Source organism: Electrona antarctica, assembly GCF_951216825.1.
Source record: "Electrona antarctica genome assembly, chromosome: 4".
Lineage (NCBI taxonomy): Eukaryota > Metazoa > Chordata > Actinopteri > Myctophiformes > Myctophidae > Electrona > Electrona antarctica.
This window is the reverse complement of record NC_136809.1, coordinates 48,409,706-48,429,335: the sequence shown is the minus strand read 5'-3', so window position 1 is coordinate 48,429,335 and position 19,630 is coordinate 48,409,706. Positions and strand designations below refer to the sequence as shown.

General features: G+C 42.0%; 1 protein-coding gene across 1 annotated transcript in view; it reads right to left on the bottom strand.

Moving 5' to 3' along the window:
* Positions 1–19,089, bottom strand: part of mast1a (microtubule associated serine/threonine kinase 1a) — a gene marked incomplete at both ends in the record, with an annotated part of 111,233 nt that extends 92,144 nt beyond the window's left edge. The window contains 2 exons of the mRNA XM_079498464.1: positions 7,801–7,832; positions 19,051–19,089. Of these exons, the coding sequence (XP_079354590.1) occupies positions 7,801–7,832; positions 19,051–19,089 (71 nt within the window). The remainder of the gene's footprint in view (positions 1–7,800; positions 7,833–19,050) is intronic.
* Between the last annotated feature and the right edge of the window lie 541 nt (positions 19,090–19,630).

Sequence of the window (19,630 nt, the reverse complement as noted above, 5' to 3'; positions counted from 1 at the left end):
AGTTACATTTCTAGAGTGCATCATCTATACCTCTGTCTGTCACGGCCCATTCAGCCACTGTCTTCATCACGCCAGTCAGACCATCTACAACAGGGGTTCCCAAACGTTTTCATGTGAAGGACACCCAAATTCACACGTATCAGCACCCCCATTTGAAACTATATGCCATGCAGGGAACCCCATAAGAGAAGGTTTTTACGGCTCTAGCAGTGATTCTCAACCCGTTTAATTTCGAGAACCCCCGGTTTGACATGCATTAGTCTACGGACTAAATGGCATTTCTATCTCTGGGAGCACCAATTTATATGGTAAAATCAATTTTAATTTTACTCTGAGCTCACCCCCCCCCCCCCCCCCCCCAGGTTAGCAGAGGAAGTGTAGCGCCCAGGATTACATTAGATAATTGACACTGGGTGAAGAAATGGGTTACAAAATCGTGGGTTAAAATATAAATAAATAAAAACTCTGAGAGTGTACAAATGGAACCAAATGGACCCGAACTATCATTTAGCTGCAGGGGACCCCCTGGAACTCCCTCAAGGACCCTGCACTTTGAGAAGCACTGATCTAGAATGTGTCATCTACCTCTGTCACAGCCCATTCAGCCAGTACAAGTGTCCTGCAGTGTTCCATTTTGAAAGAACATTTTGATTTAGATGTAGTCGTAGTCTTTTGAGTAAAACTACACTTAGTTTGACTGCCACCTAGTGGTGATTTTAGGTAGAGAAGAAGCAGCAGCTTTATCTTTCGCCAGAAACGGTAATATGTCGGAAGCGATGCGATCAAAAATGACAAATCGGCCAAATTGGCCAAAACTAAGGCTGAACGATTTTGAGAAAAAATCTAATTGCGATTTTTCTGACCAATATTGCGATTGCGATTTGACTCGCGATATTTTTTTTAAAATCACACCCGTGTGAAGTAAGTGGTGCAACTCCGTGTGGGCATCCCCCAGGGGGTCCCCAAAACTTCCAGACCCACAGGAACGCGCCCAGGGTGCCGGCCCGGTTCAGGCGAGCCGCCCCGCGTCCTAAACGGTCGAGAAATGACAGAGTTACCGTGTGGTAACCCCCTGGGTCCCCAGGGGGTCCCTATACTCTGTACAGTCACTGTACTGCATGGTTCCCCAATAGGTGGCCCGCGGGCCATTTGCGGCCCGCGGAGCGCCCCCTTGTGGCCCCTGGGAGATTTTTATTTTTATTTTTGGGGGGGGTCCCAGATATACATGGCATTAAATGGGGGTCAGTAGCCTATGCATGTCAAACTGGCCATCCTTTTCAAATGGGGTCTTGCCCGAAAATGAATTCTCAGGGCAAGACCTCGACCTTGCGCGTGCGGACTCGGCCCCCAGCCTGGTACCCTAGTCAAAATATGGCCCTTGAGGAAAATGAATTGGGGAACCCTGCTGTACTGTAATGTCACACCCGAAATCATCATATAGGGCCTATACAGTTAGTATGTGTGTGTGTTAGGCTGCGCAACAGTGACACTTGGTTGTGAAAACCAACCAAATGCTATTTTCGTGCTCAGACAGACCCAGCCAGCCAGCCAGCCACCCACCCCCACAGACACACAAGGCTCCGTAATTAAGTGGTTGCACCACTTAAAAAGTAAAGCTTCAATTTAGTATTCACTGTGTCCATTTAAAAAGTAATGAAACATTACCAAATACCATTTGGCATACCATTCATTTACTTTACCAGGCAGTGATGTCAGGATTCACATGATGTGAGACAGCTCAAAATAATGTAGGCTAACCAAATTGACCTGTGTTTAATTAACTACAATAAGAATGTGTTAAAATTGTAATGTTGTAAATAGCTCTCTGGATACAGACCATAAATGCAATGTAATTTCCAGACTTTCTATTTAAGTGCAATTGCTATTAGGCTACAGTTATCTAATCATCAGAGCACAATATTGTGATTCTCATTTAATATTCACATTTAGATATTATGTTCAATTGATTTATTTGTTTTTGAGGGGCACTAGCCCCTCCTAAATCCAGTGCACGTATGTTCACAAACGTCCTACACAAACATTAAATTCCCATTGACAATTTTGTCAGTGTCTGAGCAAAGAAATAGGCCTAGTGTCTATTTTACGTCATGATGATGTACGACGATAAGAGCGCCCCTCACTTCACACGGGTGGGATTTCTTTTAACCAAATAAAAGCATATGCATTGCATAAGTGTAGGCTACATTTTGACAGATGTGATGACATAATTAGGCTATCAATTATTAGAGCTAATTTTGTCTGAGGTTTAAGACAAGCTCATAACTTTAACATTAATGTTTATGAGCTTGTTGGCCGGCTATTTTCCCACCACGGGTCCTGGTGTAAGCTCTTTTAATGACGGCTCTCGGATCTCGGTACAATTTTGTGGACCTCGCTCAGACAAATCATTACAAATGTACATGCACCACAATGGGGTTCAACAGAATTGGGGACGACGATGACAATGTAGCATTAAAATAAACAGGGGACAGGACAGCAGGACAGCGCCCGTGCCATGCGAAGGTTTGTGTTGTGGTGTTTGCTGCAGGATGTTTTGACTGTCGCTGTACCATGACAGGTCTTGCACAAAACTCTCTTGTTGGACGCCTGTAACGTCAAAACCAAAATAATGCCATTTCCCCGAAGTGCCTGATCTCTTTGGGATTAAATTGTGCGGATTTAAGAAAGTTTCTTCGGGCTCCGCAGACGCTATGCATGCGGCTGCTCCTCAGTTGTTGCTGACTACTAGCCTGATAGCATTAGCATCAACGCACTGAACACAGAGCAGAGTAGATGATGACTTTGTTTTGGGCACTGGGCGAGCGTGTACACGTGCACTGCAGTCACATGCACTGCAGGGACACTTCTGATTGGTTAGAATAGAGAGCACAGTACAGCCGTGTTGTAAATACTGGATCAGGCGCTCCGGGTTGAATAGTATGATTAAACAAAATCGCAGCCTTTGCGATTTGCTAATCGCGTGGTTTCAAATCGCAATTTCGGTTTGAAAACGATTAATCGTTCAGCCTTAGCCAAAACCACGGCATTTTTCAGAGAGAACAGCCAACAAAGATTCTGCTTTATATGGGTCGCTCATGGCGTGCGCGCTCACTCGTCCTTGTGCTGGGAGTGACGGAGGCGTGGCCAAGCAACCGGGTCAGTGTTGAATGTCGATTTTCAGTGTAACCGTTTCATATCTCGATAAAGTACATTAATTGATGGAGTATTCCGTCAGTAGTAATTAATTGGTTAAACTTATGAATGCAGGCCTTTTACTTGTAACTAGAGATGCTCCGATCAATCGGCCACCGATCGGTGATCGTCCGATATTCACTCCAGATGACTCGATTGGTGATCGGCAATGTACCCTATCTGGAGAAACCGTCTTATACCATTTATAAGATATATACCATCTTATACCAGATCAGATATATAGTATATTTTTGCGTCTTTGTGACAGGCCTAAACATTCTCCCCTTCCTCCCCACACACACACAGGAACAGTTTTGACGTGGGTTTTGACATATAATAGTTTTACGTCTTACGATCGGCATCGCTTGTAAGGGGAACAATCGGTGATCGGGATCGGTCCCAAAAAACCTGATCGTAGTATTTTTTGTATCCTAGTATTGCTAATTTTATTTTCCCAAATCTGGGTACCACCAGTGCTCTATACAGTAGATAGATAGTACATGTGTAATGGAAGTAACAGAGTATGTGTAATGGAAGTAACAGAGTATGTGTAATGGAAGTAACAGAGTATGTGTAATGGAAGTAACAGAGTATGTGTAATGGAGTAACAGAGTATGTGTAATGGAAGTAACAGAGTATGTGTAATGGAAGTAACAGAGTATGTGTAATGGAAGTATCAGAGTATGTGTAATGGAGTAACAGAGTATGTGTAATGGAAGTATCAGAGTATGTGTAATGGAGTAACAGAGTATGTGTAATGGAAGTAACAGAGTATGTGTAATGGAAGTAACAGAGTATGTGTAATGGAAGTAACAGAGTATGTGTAATGGAAGTATCAGAGTATGTGTAATGGAAGTATCAGAGTATGTGTAATGGAGTAACAGAGTATGTGTAATGGAAGTATCAGAGTATGTGTAATGGAAGTAACAGAGTATGTGTAAAGGGAGTAACAGAGTATGTGTAAAGGGAGTAACAGAGTATGTGTAAAGGGAGTAACAGAGTGTGTGTAATGGAAGTATCAGAGTATGTGTAATGGAAGTAACAGAGTATGTGTAATGGGAGTAACAGAGTATGTGTAAAGGGAGTAACAGAGTATGTGTAAAGGGAGTAACAGAGTATGTGTAAAGGGAGTAACAGAGTGTGTGTAATGGAAGTATCAGAGTATGTGTAATGGAGCAACAGAGTATGTGTAAAGGGAGTAACAGAGTATGTGTAATGGAAGTATCAGAGTATGTGTAAAGGGAGTAACATAGTATGTGTAAAGGGAGTAACATAGTATGTGTAAAGGGAGTAACATAGTATGTGTAAAGGGAGTAACATAGTATGTGTAAAGGGAGTAACATAGTATGTGTAAAGGGAGTAACATAGTATGTGTAAAGGGAGTAACATAGTATGTGTAAAGGGAGTAACATAGTATGTGTAAAGGGAGTAACATAGTATGTGTAAAGGGAGTAACATAGTATGTGTAAAGGGAGTAACAGAGTATGTGTAAAGGGAGTAACATAGTATGTGTAAAGGGAGTAACATAGTATGTGTAAAGGGAGTAACAGAGTATGTGTAAAGGAAGTATCAGAGTATGTGTAAAGGGAGTAACAGAGTATGTGTAAAGGGAGTAACAGAGTATGTGTAAAGGGAGTAACAGAGTATGTGTAAAGGGAGTAACAGAGTATGTGTAAAGGGAGTAACAGAGTATGTGTAATGGAGTAACAGAGTATGTGTAAAGGGAGTAACAGAGTATGTGTAATGGAGTAACAGAGTATGTGTAATGGAGTAACAGAGTATGTGTAATGGAGTATCAGAGTATGTGTAATGGAGTAACAGAGTATGTGTAAAGGGAGTAACAGAGTATGTGTAATGGAAGTAACAGAGTATGTGTAATGGGAGTAACAGAGTATGTGTAATGGAGTAACAGAGTATGTGTAATGGAGTAACAGAGTATGTGTAAAGGGAGTAACAGAGTATGTGTAATGGAGTAACAGAGTATGTGTAAAGGGAGTAACAGAGTATGTGTAATGGAAGTAACAGAGTATGTGTAAAGGGAGTAACAGAGTATGTGTAAAGGGAGTAACAGAGTATGTGTAAAGGGAGTAACAGAGTATGTGTAATGGAAGTAACAGAGTATGTGTAAAGGGAGTAACAGAGTATGTGTAATGGGTAGGCATGTAACAATTCACTCAACTCACGATACGATTTGTATCACGATATGAGGTTCACGATACGATTTTTCACGATATTAAAAAATATATATATTTTAAAGAAAAATTTACGTTTTTTTAATTTTATATAATTTATCTTCCCCCCTGAGATTTTTTATTTAACTACATTGCAAAAAAGTAGCATTACTTTTGACAGTGCAGAAACATAATTGCCTTCCTTGATTTGTATCAACGACCATCATCACCTGGGCACAGTCACAGACACACACAGCTCCCCTCTACAGTGCTCTACTACTGAAAGTGACTATCATTTCTTTCCAAAAGCACTTGAATATGATGGAATATGACTAAAGCTCACATTTTACATCACACACTAAAAATTGAAAATCGATTTTTTTAATTTCAATGAATCGATTCATATCGTCGGGATTAATATCGATATATATCGATATACGATATATCGTTACATGCCTAGTAAAGGGAGTAACAGAGTATGTGTAATGGAAGAACAGAGCAGACAGAAGGGCTGCCCCTCCCTACAGACTGTCCAGACAGCCTGGGACATCTGCTGCCCTGAGGTACAGGACCAAGGTCATGGGCACAACACACACAGGGGACAGTCCCCTCTAGATGTGGGCACCCACACCATATGCACGCTGGAATACATTACGCACACGCACACGCACGCACGCACGCGCGCGCACACACACACACACACACACACACACACACACACACACACACACACACACACACACACACACACACACACACAGTAGGGCTGCGCAATATATCCATATATTATATTGATAATCATGATATGAGACTAAATGTCATTTGTGATTTTTGCATATTGTAATATAAGCGTTGTCTTTTCCTAGTTTTAATCACTCAAGTTAAAGTATATTTTATGCTTTGAAATTGTTCAAAGAAATGTTTAAGAAATTGCAATTATCTAGTTGTGAAACATAAAATCATGATTTTTCGATTATTTCCAACAAATTCTGCAGCCCTAGCAGCTACACACACACACACACACGTGCAGGAAAGCACATGCGTTGTCTATATTCTCTCCACCGCCACCCCTCCCCCCTCTTGCTCAGGCACATACATATGGTTACTGCCAACAAAATACCAATACCTCGGTCTATTTAGAAGGACTATGCAAATTCTTCACTTTCAAATGACCCTGAACAACAATAGCAGGGCCTTCGGTTGGCAACAATAAGGCATTAAATGATATGGGATTGGGGGACATATCATAGGAATAGTGGTTGGCATTCAGTTCACACGGTGGGAAGGCAAGGCACGCAAGCCACAAATAGAATAACCCAGCATGGCTGTGGACAGCTACAGCAATTTCAGGGGGAAAATTGCAACGCTCAAAGATGACAGCAGCATCTGTGAGTATTTTGTGAATGATTTCATCTCCCAGGACGCTCAAAGGCACCTGAATTCAGCCTGATTAAAGAAGGTGTTTGCGCCAACAATCAGGAAAACATATTTCTTTTAACCCATTTTGGGCGGGAACCCCTTTTGGTGTTAGCATTATGTTATGCTTTAGCTATTGAAAAATAGCAGATCTACAAGCTCATAGCGCGCCACCGAGTGGCGCGCTACGAGCTTGTAGGTCTGCTATTTTTGAAGAATCGAAGAACGACTGACATAGAAACATAGCTTTTTCAGAAAACTGTCAGGATGTAGAAGACATTTTTAGAATCTGATCTCAGGTCAAAATGGGTTAAATCTAGCACTATGAATAAATAAGAATAAATGATACCGCTTGAAAACAATCTTGCAGGAAGGAAGGAAGAAAGAAAGAAAGAAAGAAAGAAAGAAAGAAAGAAAGAAAGAAAGACAGAAGCGAGAGAAAAACAACCACTGCCGTTCAGCACCATGGACAGTGACGCTGCAAGTCAATTTCATAAATGTGTGCATGCTGTACTGAGACACCTTAACCCATTTGAACCTGAGATCAGATTCTAAAAATGTCTTCTAAATCCAAAGAGTTTTCTGAAAAACCTATGTTTCTATGTCAGTGAGTGGTTCTCAACCTTTTTCATGTCAAGGACCCCCAGGATGATCTAAATTTGGCCGCGGGCCCCCATCTGAAAATATGTTGTTCCAGGGACCCCCCCCGGAAGCAAAGATTTAAAAACGCTGTGAAAGAATATATAGTCAAAGATTTGCGCCACGATTTTTCAAAAAATAACTGAAACACACACACACACACACACACACACACACACACACACACACACACACACACACACACACACACACACACACACACACACACACATTTGAATACTTTTATTTGGATCTACAACAAACAGTAGCATAACAGATCCAAACATTTTTGAGGAGGGTTTCAAACGAAGGCATAACCAGACACTATATGCACACACACACACACACACACACACACAGATTATATAAAATGTTAACTCACCTACTACTTTTGCGGGGTAGGGGCAGATCCTTCTGCGGATAGAGAGAATGGGGAGACAGATAAAGGGGAAAAGGTGAGACCCAGACAGATTAGATCCGTTTTTCACATTGCACAATGTCTTACAGATAGAATCCGTTTCGGGGCAATTCACTGCACTTTCATTTGTGTTGTGCATGCAGTAATCTCTCAAGACAGATTGTGTATTTGCACGAATAGATTTCTTTTTATGAATTGCCAGAATGTGCGTGCAGTGACTATAACTCAGCATTTCGTTGGTGTTGGGCAAAAACTATCTCTCTATCTCCATATATTTGTTTTGAGAATAGGGCTGGGCGATAATATGACAAAATCTCATATCACGATATAGATTTTTTTTTATCACGATAACGATATACTCACAATATAGCATATTATGTACGATACCAATTTTTTTTATCTAAAAAAATGATTTTTTTTGTTCAGGCCGAGTACTTTACTGTACTTGGGCTGTGCTGTGCTGTGCTGTACTGTACTGTGCTGTACTGTACTGTACTGTACTGTACTGTACTGTACTGTACTGTACAAGCTCTCCTCCCTGGCCTCTGTCTGTGTGTTAGGCTGCACAACAGTGACACTTGGTGGTGACAATAATTATGCTATTTCTGTGCTCGGATACAGGGACACAGGGACACACAAGTCACACATAGCTGTCTATAGTGGTTGCACCACTCAAAAAAACAGGAAAAGAACACTTATGCCAATATCAAACTTATGCCAATTACAATTATGTAAAATCACAATATCCAGTCTAATTATATGAATATAATACTGATGCCCTGCCCATGCACAGACAGGCCTAAAGCAAGTACAAAAATAATACAAAATAAAATATATATAATAATAATAATAATTATTATTATTATTATAATTATGACAATTAAAAAGCAAAAATAAAGAAATAAGACATTCATCTACATTAAATTGTCTTAAGGAAAAAATAAATACCTCATGTCACTCACTCACTGCCACACAGTTGTTTACTTTTCAGTTCATTTTAAGCTAGTTCTGTTGTAGTTGTAGTGTAGTTTGTTAAAGACGTTGGGAAGCTTAACGATGTTTAATTGACTACAGGCGATAGAGTGAGAGACAACGCGACTGCGTCGTCAACTCCCCATGCCCAGCTGTGCGTATGGGACAGTGGACGCATCTGATGCGTGGCTCACGCAGTTTATCAATTTGACCCAACATGAAACCTGCATTTATAACAGTGAATGGCCGGTTACTTTAGTGTTACTCCGCTCTGAATCTCGTCAGCCATCATCTCCCTTCATGTTTGTTATTAAATAACAGCACAGCGTGGCTGAGCGCTGTGACGTAAAAATCTTTATATTATAGTAGTAGTAGGGCAGGGGTTCTCAACGTTTTTGGCTGGGGACCCCCGAAAATGCTTTGGCCATGTCTCGCGACCCCCCACCACCAATACAAATTGACCGCTACAATAACCTTAATAATAGAGAAAATACATCATAAATAAATACTGAAACCGGATTTTTTTTTTTATATAATTTTGGGACCCCCCAAAATAAATGTGGGACCCCCTGAGGGGTCACGGCCCCCAGGTTGAGAACCCCTGTAGTAGAGCACATAGAACAAAAAAGAAACATTTCGATGGAACGTGATTTTCTTTTAGTTCTCTATATACTAAATACATATTTCACTGTTTCCATTGACCTGTAATGGATCGGGTTAAGATGGAGGGACATCATGGGACAACACATCTCTTGCCGGCTCTCAGACAACTATACTTTACCCCATGGAGGCATTGGAGCTGAGTGGAGCCAAAGTGAATTTAAAATGGCTTCTGTCAAGTTTATGATATGGGGCCAAAGCAGCAAGGAGTCTAATATGATTAAGATCCATTGGGATTGATCTCACAAACAATTATTCTGCTTGTTGGGCATCAATTCCCAATTTGATACCCCTTAACATGGTCTCAGGTGAGATCGGGTTACCACTGGTTTCTATAGTCAGCCTTGTCCAGAGGCACTTATGGAGTTATTTTTGAAAGACCCACTGCGCCATCATTTGTTTTCGGTTTACTCGAGCTTTTACGATACAAGGACATGGCTGCAGACTGGAAGGAAATGAAGAGAGTAAAACACGGCACCAAGACAAGAGAGGAACAATCTGATGAAAGAAAGGATATAATTGGATTTTGCAGCTAAGGCTTGAGGTACTGAATTTCAACTCTATTTGTCTTTCTTTTCATCTCTCTCTCTCTCTCTCACATCTATTTCAGTGGAGGTAAACAAGCATCACGCAATTAAAAGCTGATGAAACATGAATTGACAGTTGGTGCTCCCTTCTTCAAACACACTCAAAACAAAGTCCTTGCCCAGGTTCAGCACGTTTTCATTTGGAGCACTGTCAGAGGGCCAAGCCACTAAGCCAGCAGTGGCAATCCAACAAGACATCAATATAAATCCTATTGCGATAGATAGTTTTTTCCAAGACCATTCCAAAACAACATCACCATATGCAGTTAGGCTTGGCTCAGGAGGAGGACGTACGCCCCTGCCATGCAGAGTCCAAGGCACTTTGGATAATAACATCATATCCTGTGTTTGTAAAACTGATTAAGGAATTTGGGGGCATTACCCGCCTAACCCTTATTTTGGGCATTCCATTAGCTCATTATAGACAAAACATTTGAAATAATAATAATAAAATGTTGAAAAGATATCAAAACATTAGAATGTTCAACATTTTCCCAAAAAAATGCGCACATTTAGCTGATCTATAACGCATTCAATGTGGCGTGTTGTGAGTTTGTATTTGGGCAATTTGTTCGGCCAAATTGGTTAATCGGTGGAAAGTTTATCATTGTGCGCATGGATTGTTCTGAAATGAAGAAAAAGTGATGGTGAATGCTAGTTATGTTTTAAATGATGTTTTTTGGGCCATAAACCAGAGAGAGAGCGAGAATGAGGCTCAAAGTTAAAGTCGAGTAAAAAACAAAAACATAACTCAAAGAGTGGAGGTCACTCTTTGAGTTGGGAAGCAGTGGTGCTTTAAATAATGCCAAAACTAAAAGAGAGGCTGTATAGTACACTAACTCGGTAAATATTCAGTAAGATTAATATATAATGTGTTTATGTCTACATCACAGTTCAACGGCCTAAGACCTGCTGGTTCAGACCAGAGCTGACAGCTTTTCTCAATGGAGGTGACATCATCCAACATCAATCAATCATTCATCACCGTGATCATCAAGGGGAAGTGATCTCAGCTAGAGTGACTCAAAGGAAACGTACGCGCGCGTGTGTGTTTGTGTGCATGCGTGCGTGTTTGTGTGCGTGCGTGCATGCGTGCGTGCGTGTGTGTTTGTGTGCGTGCGTGTTTGTGTGTGTGCGTGCGTGGATGGTAGGAGGTGACTAATGGAATAAGACCTCAACACCTGCGGCCTCTCACTGATGGAGTACGTGCTGTTTCCATGTAACTGTGCAGTGCAGTCATCCCAGCATTTCTTACAGTGCAACTGCCGCATTGGAGTGGCCGCAAGCCCCTCCAATGTCTGGCTTTGGAAATGACGTCATATGGCACCAGACAGCCAAGTCTATGGACTTTTAACCCATTTAGACCTTAGGTCGATTCTACAAATCTCTTCTAAATCATGACAGTTTTCTGAAAAAACAATGTTTGTGTTCTATGTCAGTGGTTCTCAAACTATTTCAAGTCAAGGACCACAAAAATGATATGTATTTTTGAGTGGTGTAAACCACTCCTACAACTGGCTTTGTTAGTCTGTCTGTCTGTCTGTCTGTCTGTCTGTCTGTGCAGAAAAAATGAGCATGGTTGCTACGGTCACCCAGTTCACACGGGTGTGATTTAATTACGTCAGACATTACGTCAGACCACAGTTGATCAGTCTATATAAGACCTTACACCACTCAGTTCACACGGGTGTGATTCTTTTTTGTTTAGAGTACTTTTAACAAACAAAGTGGCAGCCAAGTCTGTGGGATTTTGAATGTTTGTTTAGAGCAGTAAACACCATGTGACGTCATGCGGGTCAATATAAATTCATTAAATGAGTGAGGCGCCCCTCACTTCACACAAGTGTGATTTTTGAGCGGTGCAACCACTCCTATAGACAGCTATGTGTGTCCCTGGATCTGAGCACGGAAGTAGCATATTTTCACCACCAAGTGTCACTGTTGCACAGCCTAACACACCAACAGGTCTCACTGTTGTGCAGCCTAACGCACGCACGCACGCACGCACGCACGCACGCACGCACGCACGCACGCACGCACGCACGCACGCACGCACGCACGCACGCACGCACGCACGCGCACAAAGATCCTGAAAGCCCTAATGCTGAAAGGTTTGCTTTGTACATGAAAACTGCCTGGTATAAAAAGTACAACCTGCCTGATATCTGCCTGGCTGAAATATTGGAGATTATTTGACTTTTTGTCGGTGTCTGCAATTATGTGTCCTGTTTTCTTGAATGCCTAGTGCTTCTCCCTAGCCCTTTCTCTGACACTTGGATAAGCCTGTAAAACATTGACGTCTTAATGGAATGGAACGTATTCCACTATGTCCAATATCCAAAAATACAACTGAACTGAACTGAGATGGTAATTGTTATTGTATAAACTACATTAACCCATTTTGGGCGGGAACCCCTTTTGGTGTTAGCATTATGTTATGCTTTAGCTATTGAAAAATAGCAGATCTACAAGCTCATAGCGCGCCACCGAGTGGCGCGCTACGCGCTTGTAGATCTGCTATTTTTGAAAAATCGAAGAACCACTGACATAGAAACATAGCTTTTTCAGAAAACTGTCAGGATGTAGAAGACATTTTTAGAATCTGATCTCAGGTCAAAATGGGTTAAGAGAGTCTGGGAGTTCTTGCTTTATGAAGTGGCACTAATATAAGCAAAACTTTAGTCAAATACACTTGCTTGATTTAGTTATTTTTTTCAGCTCACTTGGTAGTTGCTAGCACAACGTTCTTTTGCCCGTGGCATTGGGATTGATCCCAGGTGATACCTCATTCCATAATACTGCACAGGGCTGTGAATTGCTAACAGTAACAAATCTTAGAACTGGAAAAGAACTGTAGCTAAAATGTACCATGAAATAATGTGAAATGATTTGGGGGTGAGGTGATAGAAAGTAAACAGCAATAACAATGCCTGAATGATGGTGATTTAATGGATGCGTCTCTTCTGTTCTGCTGGAGTTGTGTGCGCCTCTCAAGGATGGCAAACTGTGAAAACCATTTCCTGTTCTCCAGATTACTGATAAAAAGCCCATCACATTCACACATTTCCTGCTGTTTAGCACGCACACGCACACGCACACAGTCACACACACACACACACAGTTTCTTTCCATGACTTTCTTCTTGGCTTATTATTACACCAGGAGAAAACAAAGGCAATTTGCATAAAGGCCTCCTTTAGCATTAACCACATTAACCCTGGCTGGCATCCCTCAAATGTTTGCACAAAGAATTGCTCAAACCCCTGTCATAGGCAAAAAGAGAGAAAAAAAGGCAAACATTCTGTGAAAATAACAGATTTACAAGCAGAGCTTGTAGATATGTTATTTTCTGTATTTGTCATGCAACAAGTAGGATTTGTCAGTTGGTACCAATAGCGCACGGCCACACGCCTAACTGCCCAAAGGCCCGAACAAAGTCAAATAATACAATACATGCAGAGGGCATGGTTTCTGGGGCTACAGACATCAGCACACACTTGTAGTGGGTCAAAAGTTTGAGAGGAGAGGGGACCGGGACATGTCATTGCAAGGCAAATTACAATAATATTTGTATGTGTAATAGTCTACAGTCCGCCACCTGGGTTTAACATAATTCCTTGACTTCACCGTTGATGACTTAATAAAGGCCAGAACGCACCAATGCAACTAGTCGCAACTCCTTGCAACAAAACCGTTTTAAGGCCAGTCCACACCAATGCAACTCCAGTCCTTGCAACTGCCATTGGGTATAATGGTTGCAAGTATAGTTGCAAGTAGTTGCATGATGCAAGGATTTGCATCATACCCTGAAGAAGGGCAAAACGTTGGTTTTGCCGAGAACGTTGGTTTATTCACTGCGTTCTATATTAGACAGCTGCTCATGAAGGCCAGGGCCATTCGGCAGGATAATGACCACCCACTCGAGTCAGAGTACAGGCTGTTGCCATCGGGCCGTCGTCTGGGTGCCCCCGTTGTCAAAAACAACAGATATAAGCACTACTTTGTCCCTGCCTCGATTCGTGCAGTCAACGCTGCCAGTAACATGTAATGTGATGATGACGATGTGAAACAAGCACTTTATACCGGCACTTTATATCCTAGCACGTTTTCTGAATGTGTATTTTTTATCTTTGATTCTATACCTGCACTAGATGCGCCCAGACCTCTGTTTATGCTATGGTGTCTCATGTCTGTTGTTTGTATTGTTTGTATGTTTGAAACCACTATTCTTGCTGTAAACCTAATTGCCCTTCTGGGACATTAATAAAGACCTTGAACCTTGAATATTAATAAAATATTAGTACTTTGGCTACCAGTGTGGGTGGCCACTTCTTGTCCCTTGAAGACCACCATTCAGTGGACTGGCCTTAGACCACAAATGCAGGGGTGATTTTACAGCGTGAATACACAGTGAATCCTCAAAAATAACAAGCTCTACAAGCTTGTAGATCTGCTATTTTTTTTTTTTATCATGAAAATGTGGCACAAATCTTTGAATATATATTCTTTTTAAATCAAATATTTGCTTCTGGGGGGTCCATGGAACAACATATTTTCAGATGGGGGTCGGCGGACAATTACATATAATTCTGGGGGTCCTTGACATGAAATAGTTTGAGAACTACTGGTTTTTCTATGTCAGGATTTAGAAGACATTTGTAGAATCGTCCTCAGGTCTAAATGGGTTAAATATAGCGTTCGCCGCTCCACTACAGAAATGTTGAAAGAAAGCAGTGAGTGACAGAATGACAGTACTTGGCAAAGTGAGACGCTCCTCCTGGACTGATCACACACTTTCACTACCACTTACTGACAATGGGCATACTGCCCAGAGCAAAATAGTAGAGAAGCTAGCGTGTGTGTGTGTATGCGCATGTGTGTGTGTGTGTGTGTGTGTGTATGCGCGTGTGTGTGTGTGTGTGTGTGTGTGTGTGTGTGTGTGTGTGTGTGTGTGTGTGTGTATTCATATAACTTGATTACTCTTCAGCTGAGAGACATGAGTTATGATAACATACAGTATGTAAGTGTGTGTGGGTACAGTAATTGGGCACATGGGACTATGGACGTAGTGAATGGTACCAGGGGATCGGTGTTAAGTTGATTTAAAAAAATTGTCATCTTCTAAAAAAGCTCTCTTCAAAAGAAAGATGCATTTGAAGTTTTACAAACGCACACACACAGCACTAGACTAGAAGGCCATGCTACAGAATAGTCTGAAAGAAAGAAAGAAAGAAAGAAAGAAAGAAAAAAAGAAAGAAAGAAAGAAAGAAAGAAAGAAATAAAGCCAATCTTCACAGTTGGAGGAGGCTGTAATTCCCACTTGACTGAAACTTGATTCATGCTGTGGCGACAAAAGTGTCATGTGATGTGTTGCTCGCCAGAAATATATAAAACATAAAACAAAATATGTTATCTTGTCACATGACGGTTTGTCACCAAAGCACACAAATCAGGCTTAAGCTTAGAGCAGTGGTTTTCAACCCTTTTCAGATCAAGGCCGATTATTTATTCGGCATTAGAGCCACGGACATTTAGCCTCTCAGACCTAAAAGAATATTTTATTGTCGTTGGATAAGAGTTTGTCCACAATTCCATGGTGTATTGATGTGGTACCATTAGGAGAGATAACAGGCTAACGTTGATCAAAATAACAATTATTCTACATTCTCTAATTGTTTAGACTTCCTGTAAATTAAGTGATGCAGATGTTTAATCCATTGAGACCTGGAACGCATCCATGTCACGTTAGCGTTTAACCACATTAACCATTAACCAATTTTGGGCGGGAACCCCTTTTGGTGTTTTAAACATTATGTTATAATTTAGCTATTGAAAAATAGCAGATCTACAAGCTCATAGCGCGCCACCGAGTGGCGCGCTATGAACTTGTAGGTCTGCTATTTTTGAAAAATCGTTAAAATGTGCCTCAAATCTTTCCGAAAATTGTCATGATTTAGAAAACTTTTTTTTTTAAATTTCGACGTCAGGCCTGAATGGGTTAACAAATAATTGAACTCATGAGAGCTAAACTGAAGGTTTCAATTCATGCTCTCAAGAGTTAAAGATCTATAAGGGTCCATTCGCTTATCAACTGTCCATCATTTAGCTGGGGACCACCTGGAACCCTCTCAAGGACCACTGGTGGTCCCCGGACCACTGGTTGAAAACCACTGGCTTAGAGGGAAAAGAGTAGAAGCAGAGTAGACTCAGTCAATCAAGCTCAAGAGTCTGTTATTGTGTGGAATAGAGCATGACAGCTGTCTGGCGTGCAATATGAAACTGCCCGTGCCAGATAAGAGAGAGAGAGAGAGAGAGAGAGAGAGAGAGAGAGAGAGACAGCAGACAGACAGACAGACAGACAGACAGACAGACAGACAGACAGACAGACAGACAGACAGACAGACAGACAGACAGACAGACAGACAGACAGACAGACAGACAGACAGAGGGGGGGTAGTTAAGAGCTAGAGGTGGGGTTAGAGGGCAGTAAAAAAGTAAAAAGGTGACAGGTATTTGCAAGGTATTTAAAGGTTTCATGACATTAATTTTAATTTACCGGTATTAATTTGTTTTTCTATTTAGGTTTTATGACCTCAATTACACCCACAAAACCTGAACTTTCAACATTCAGTGGATTTTCTGTGGTCTGGAGCTTTCTCTGGGGTTTGGAAGTCTTTCTGAGCTGCAATGAAAACAGGCAAAACAGTGAAAACAGTGACATCTGCTGGTAAATCCCATCACAAACAGCAGGAAACTCAGAGCACCTGTTTGAGCCAGAAAACCACAGCACAGAACATCTACTGAATGTTAAAAGGGGTGCAATTGAGCTCAGAAAACCTAAAAAAATTAAGACAAGTTATTATTATTATTTTTAATGTCACAATCCCTTTAAATGTGGAGGGGAAAGACAGCCAGATTCAGGCAGTTTAGGGAATCAGAGAAGACATAACTGCTAACTATAGCCCTAACCACACCAAAGGGTCGAGGCGGTTTTAGCGTTGTCCCAGCTGTTGATATGTGATATGTCCTGTTGCACGTTGACGCACGTCGTCCCAAGTGATTCAACTGGTTGAATTCAATGGCCCAAACCTCACCAAAGGGTCACCAATGGCTCACCATGCTACTCCTCGCAACCGTTTGGACCCAAGGAGTTGCATGGTGACCCTTTGGTGTGGTTTGGGCTTAAAAGGTGATGATGACAGAATGACTCAGAGTAGAAAGAGGTAAAAGTGCATGTGCGACAGTGACACACTATACTGTAGTAGTGTAGTGAGTGCAATCACTGATTAGTATACAAAACTGCACATACAGACACACGTCTACTAGGCTGGCTAAAACGTTTTAACTTGATTACACACAGTGCACGCACACACACACGTGCATGAACAGCAAGTATACTCCTCCCACAATGACATAAAAAACCTATTAACGTTAATTATTTCCTGTAGCCCGTCCAACTCTTCAAATGTCTCTAGTGTGAAAGTGGATCCGTGCAGGAAAAAGGATGCAGATATTCTAATAGCCACTTAAATGGGGGACTAGTATGTAGCCCACAGCTGCTGCCTGCCTCTGGGCTGCAGCCCCCCTGCCCCACCCTCGGCCCATTCAGCCCACCCTGACCTAACTGGTGGTTGGTCTTCCTCCCTGAGGGGACCCAGGACTATTTGTCCACCATTAGACCTCCTAATGGGGCCACGTCTTCAGCGTTGGATCTCCTCAGTCTGAGATATGGATATCGACCACCTCTTTGGAGTGGAAATGGAGAGAGGGGTGACTGACAGACGTGACGTGGTTTCGGGGGGGGGGGGGGCACATGTTCATATAAGCGTTGTTGTGACCGCGTACACACATTTCACTTGTGCACACACACACACACACGCCGACAGTCGACTGAGAGACAAACAGACTTGCACGAACTCAACGCATTTTGCACTTTGCATCCAACTAAAATCAATTAAACCCATACGCACTCTGCATCCGACTAAAACCACGGGCGTCAGTGGACTAACAAATGATTCTATCTGCTTCCTCTGCGGGTGGGCGTGGGTGCATGAGACTGTCAAGTAGGTAGAGTGCATTGTATGTTGTCCATTGTGTGTGTGTGTGTGTGTGTGTGTGTGTGTGTGTGTGTGTGTGTGTGTGTGTGTGTGTGTGTGTGTGTGTGTGTGTGTGTGTGTGTGTGTGTGTGTGTGTGTGTGTGCGTGTGTGGGTGGGTGTGTGCGTGCATGCATGCGTGTGTGCACTCAAGCAAAGCACCACACAAGACAAGCCACATGAGGACTCCTCTAGAATTATTCTCCAAATACATTTTGGAGGATAAAGATGCAGCATGTGCATTCGTCCACACAAACTGTTGCTACATTTTATCAAAATCCTGACTTATTATACTAAAAAATAAAAGAAAAAAAACACTTTGTAAAAGTATATTTAGTTCTATGACAGCACATACCATTTGGTTTCATTTTACGCTCTCAAGAGTTAAAGATCTAATTAAGGTCCATTTGGTTACCAAATCTCCATTTTGCTGGGGACCACCTGAAAGTTGGAACCCACCACTGTTGAAAAAGACTGCACTATATCAAAGGCAATGTCCAGAATATTACAGTATGTTATTTGAGTCATAGTAGGCTATAGTAAAATAGATTTACATTTTAGAATGTCATAGTAATTCGTCATATTCATTTCTCACACGCAAAAGCGCGCATGTGCCTCGCGCTCATGCGTGGTGGGCAGTGGGCAAATTGCATAGATTTTTTGTATAGGTCTACGTACATTCCTGATGGTTTATAAATATATAAATAAATGGTGATTTGAGCATTATTTACTAGGAAACGGTGGGTATGCAGTCCAGCAGCCCTTATGGCTGACTCCTGACTGTAACAAACTGATTTAAATTAGAAACTGCAAAAAGTAGTTTCTTAGTAGGCTAGCCTACCCACGAAACTTCCGTCCACCTCTATAAATGTCAAATCTCATTGATCCAAGTGTTTCTCACCTGTAGCCTTCGACGACGAATTATTCCGGAGTCGTCCATGATATTGGCAGCAGCAGGATCTTCTTAACACGGCTGGGAGCTTGGAAGGATTGAGAGAAGATATACAAAACACCTTTGGAGAGAGTTTACTTTGGTGGCCCTGCAGTGCACTGAGGTTTCCAGGTGACAGGAGAACAACATGGGCGTCCCTCCTCCCCGCGTGGCGCCTCAGTCAGTCTGAGCTGCCTGAGAAACCTTTCTCCGCTGGCTTTCACTCACTGTGTTGGTGGTGGTGGCGGCACTATGGCAGCCAAAATCCCATTCTGGCTCCGACTGGCTGACAGCTAGGCAGCAGAGTGGAGTATTAAGGCTACTATCACCACTGTGGGAAGTGCTGAATAAGCAGCATCCGCCTGGTGGGAGCAGCGTGCTCTGAATGCATACTAGTGCTGCTGGAACAGAGATGCAGAGAGAGAGAGGAACCCCCAGTGAGTACAATCTGACTCACTCACGCAGTCCAAAAGTTTGGCACACAAGAGCTGCGATCAAAAAGTTTGACGACGACATGATGTCTTCTCTCAAGCCCAGTTAATACATGTGC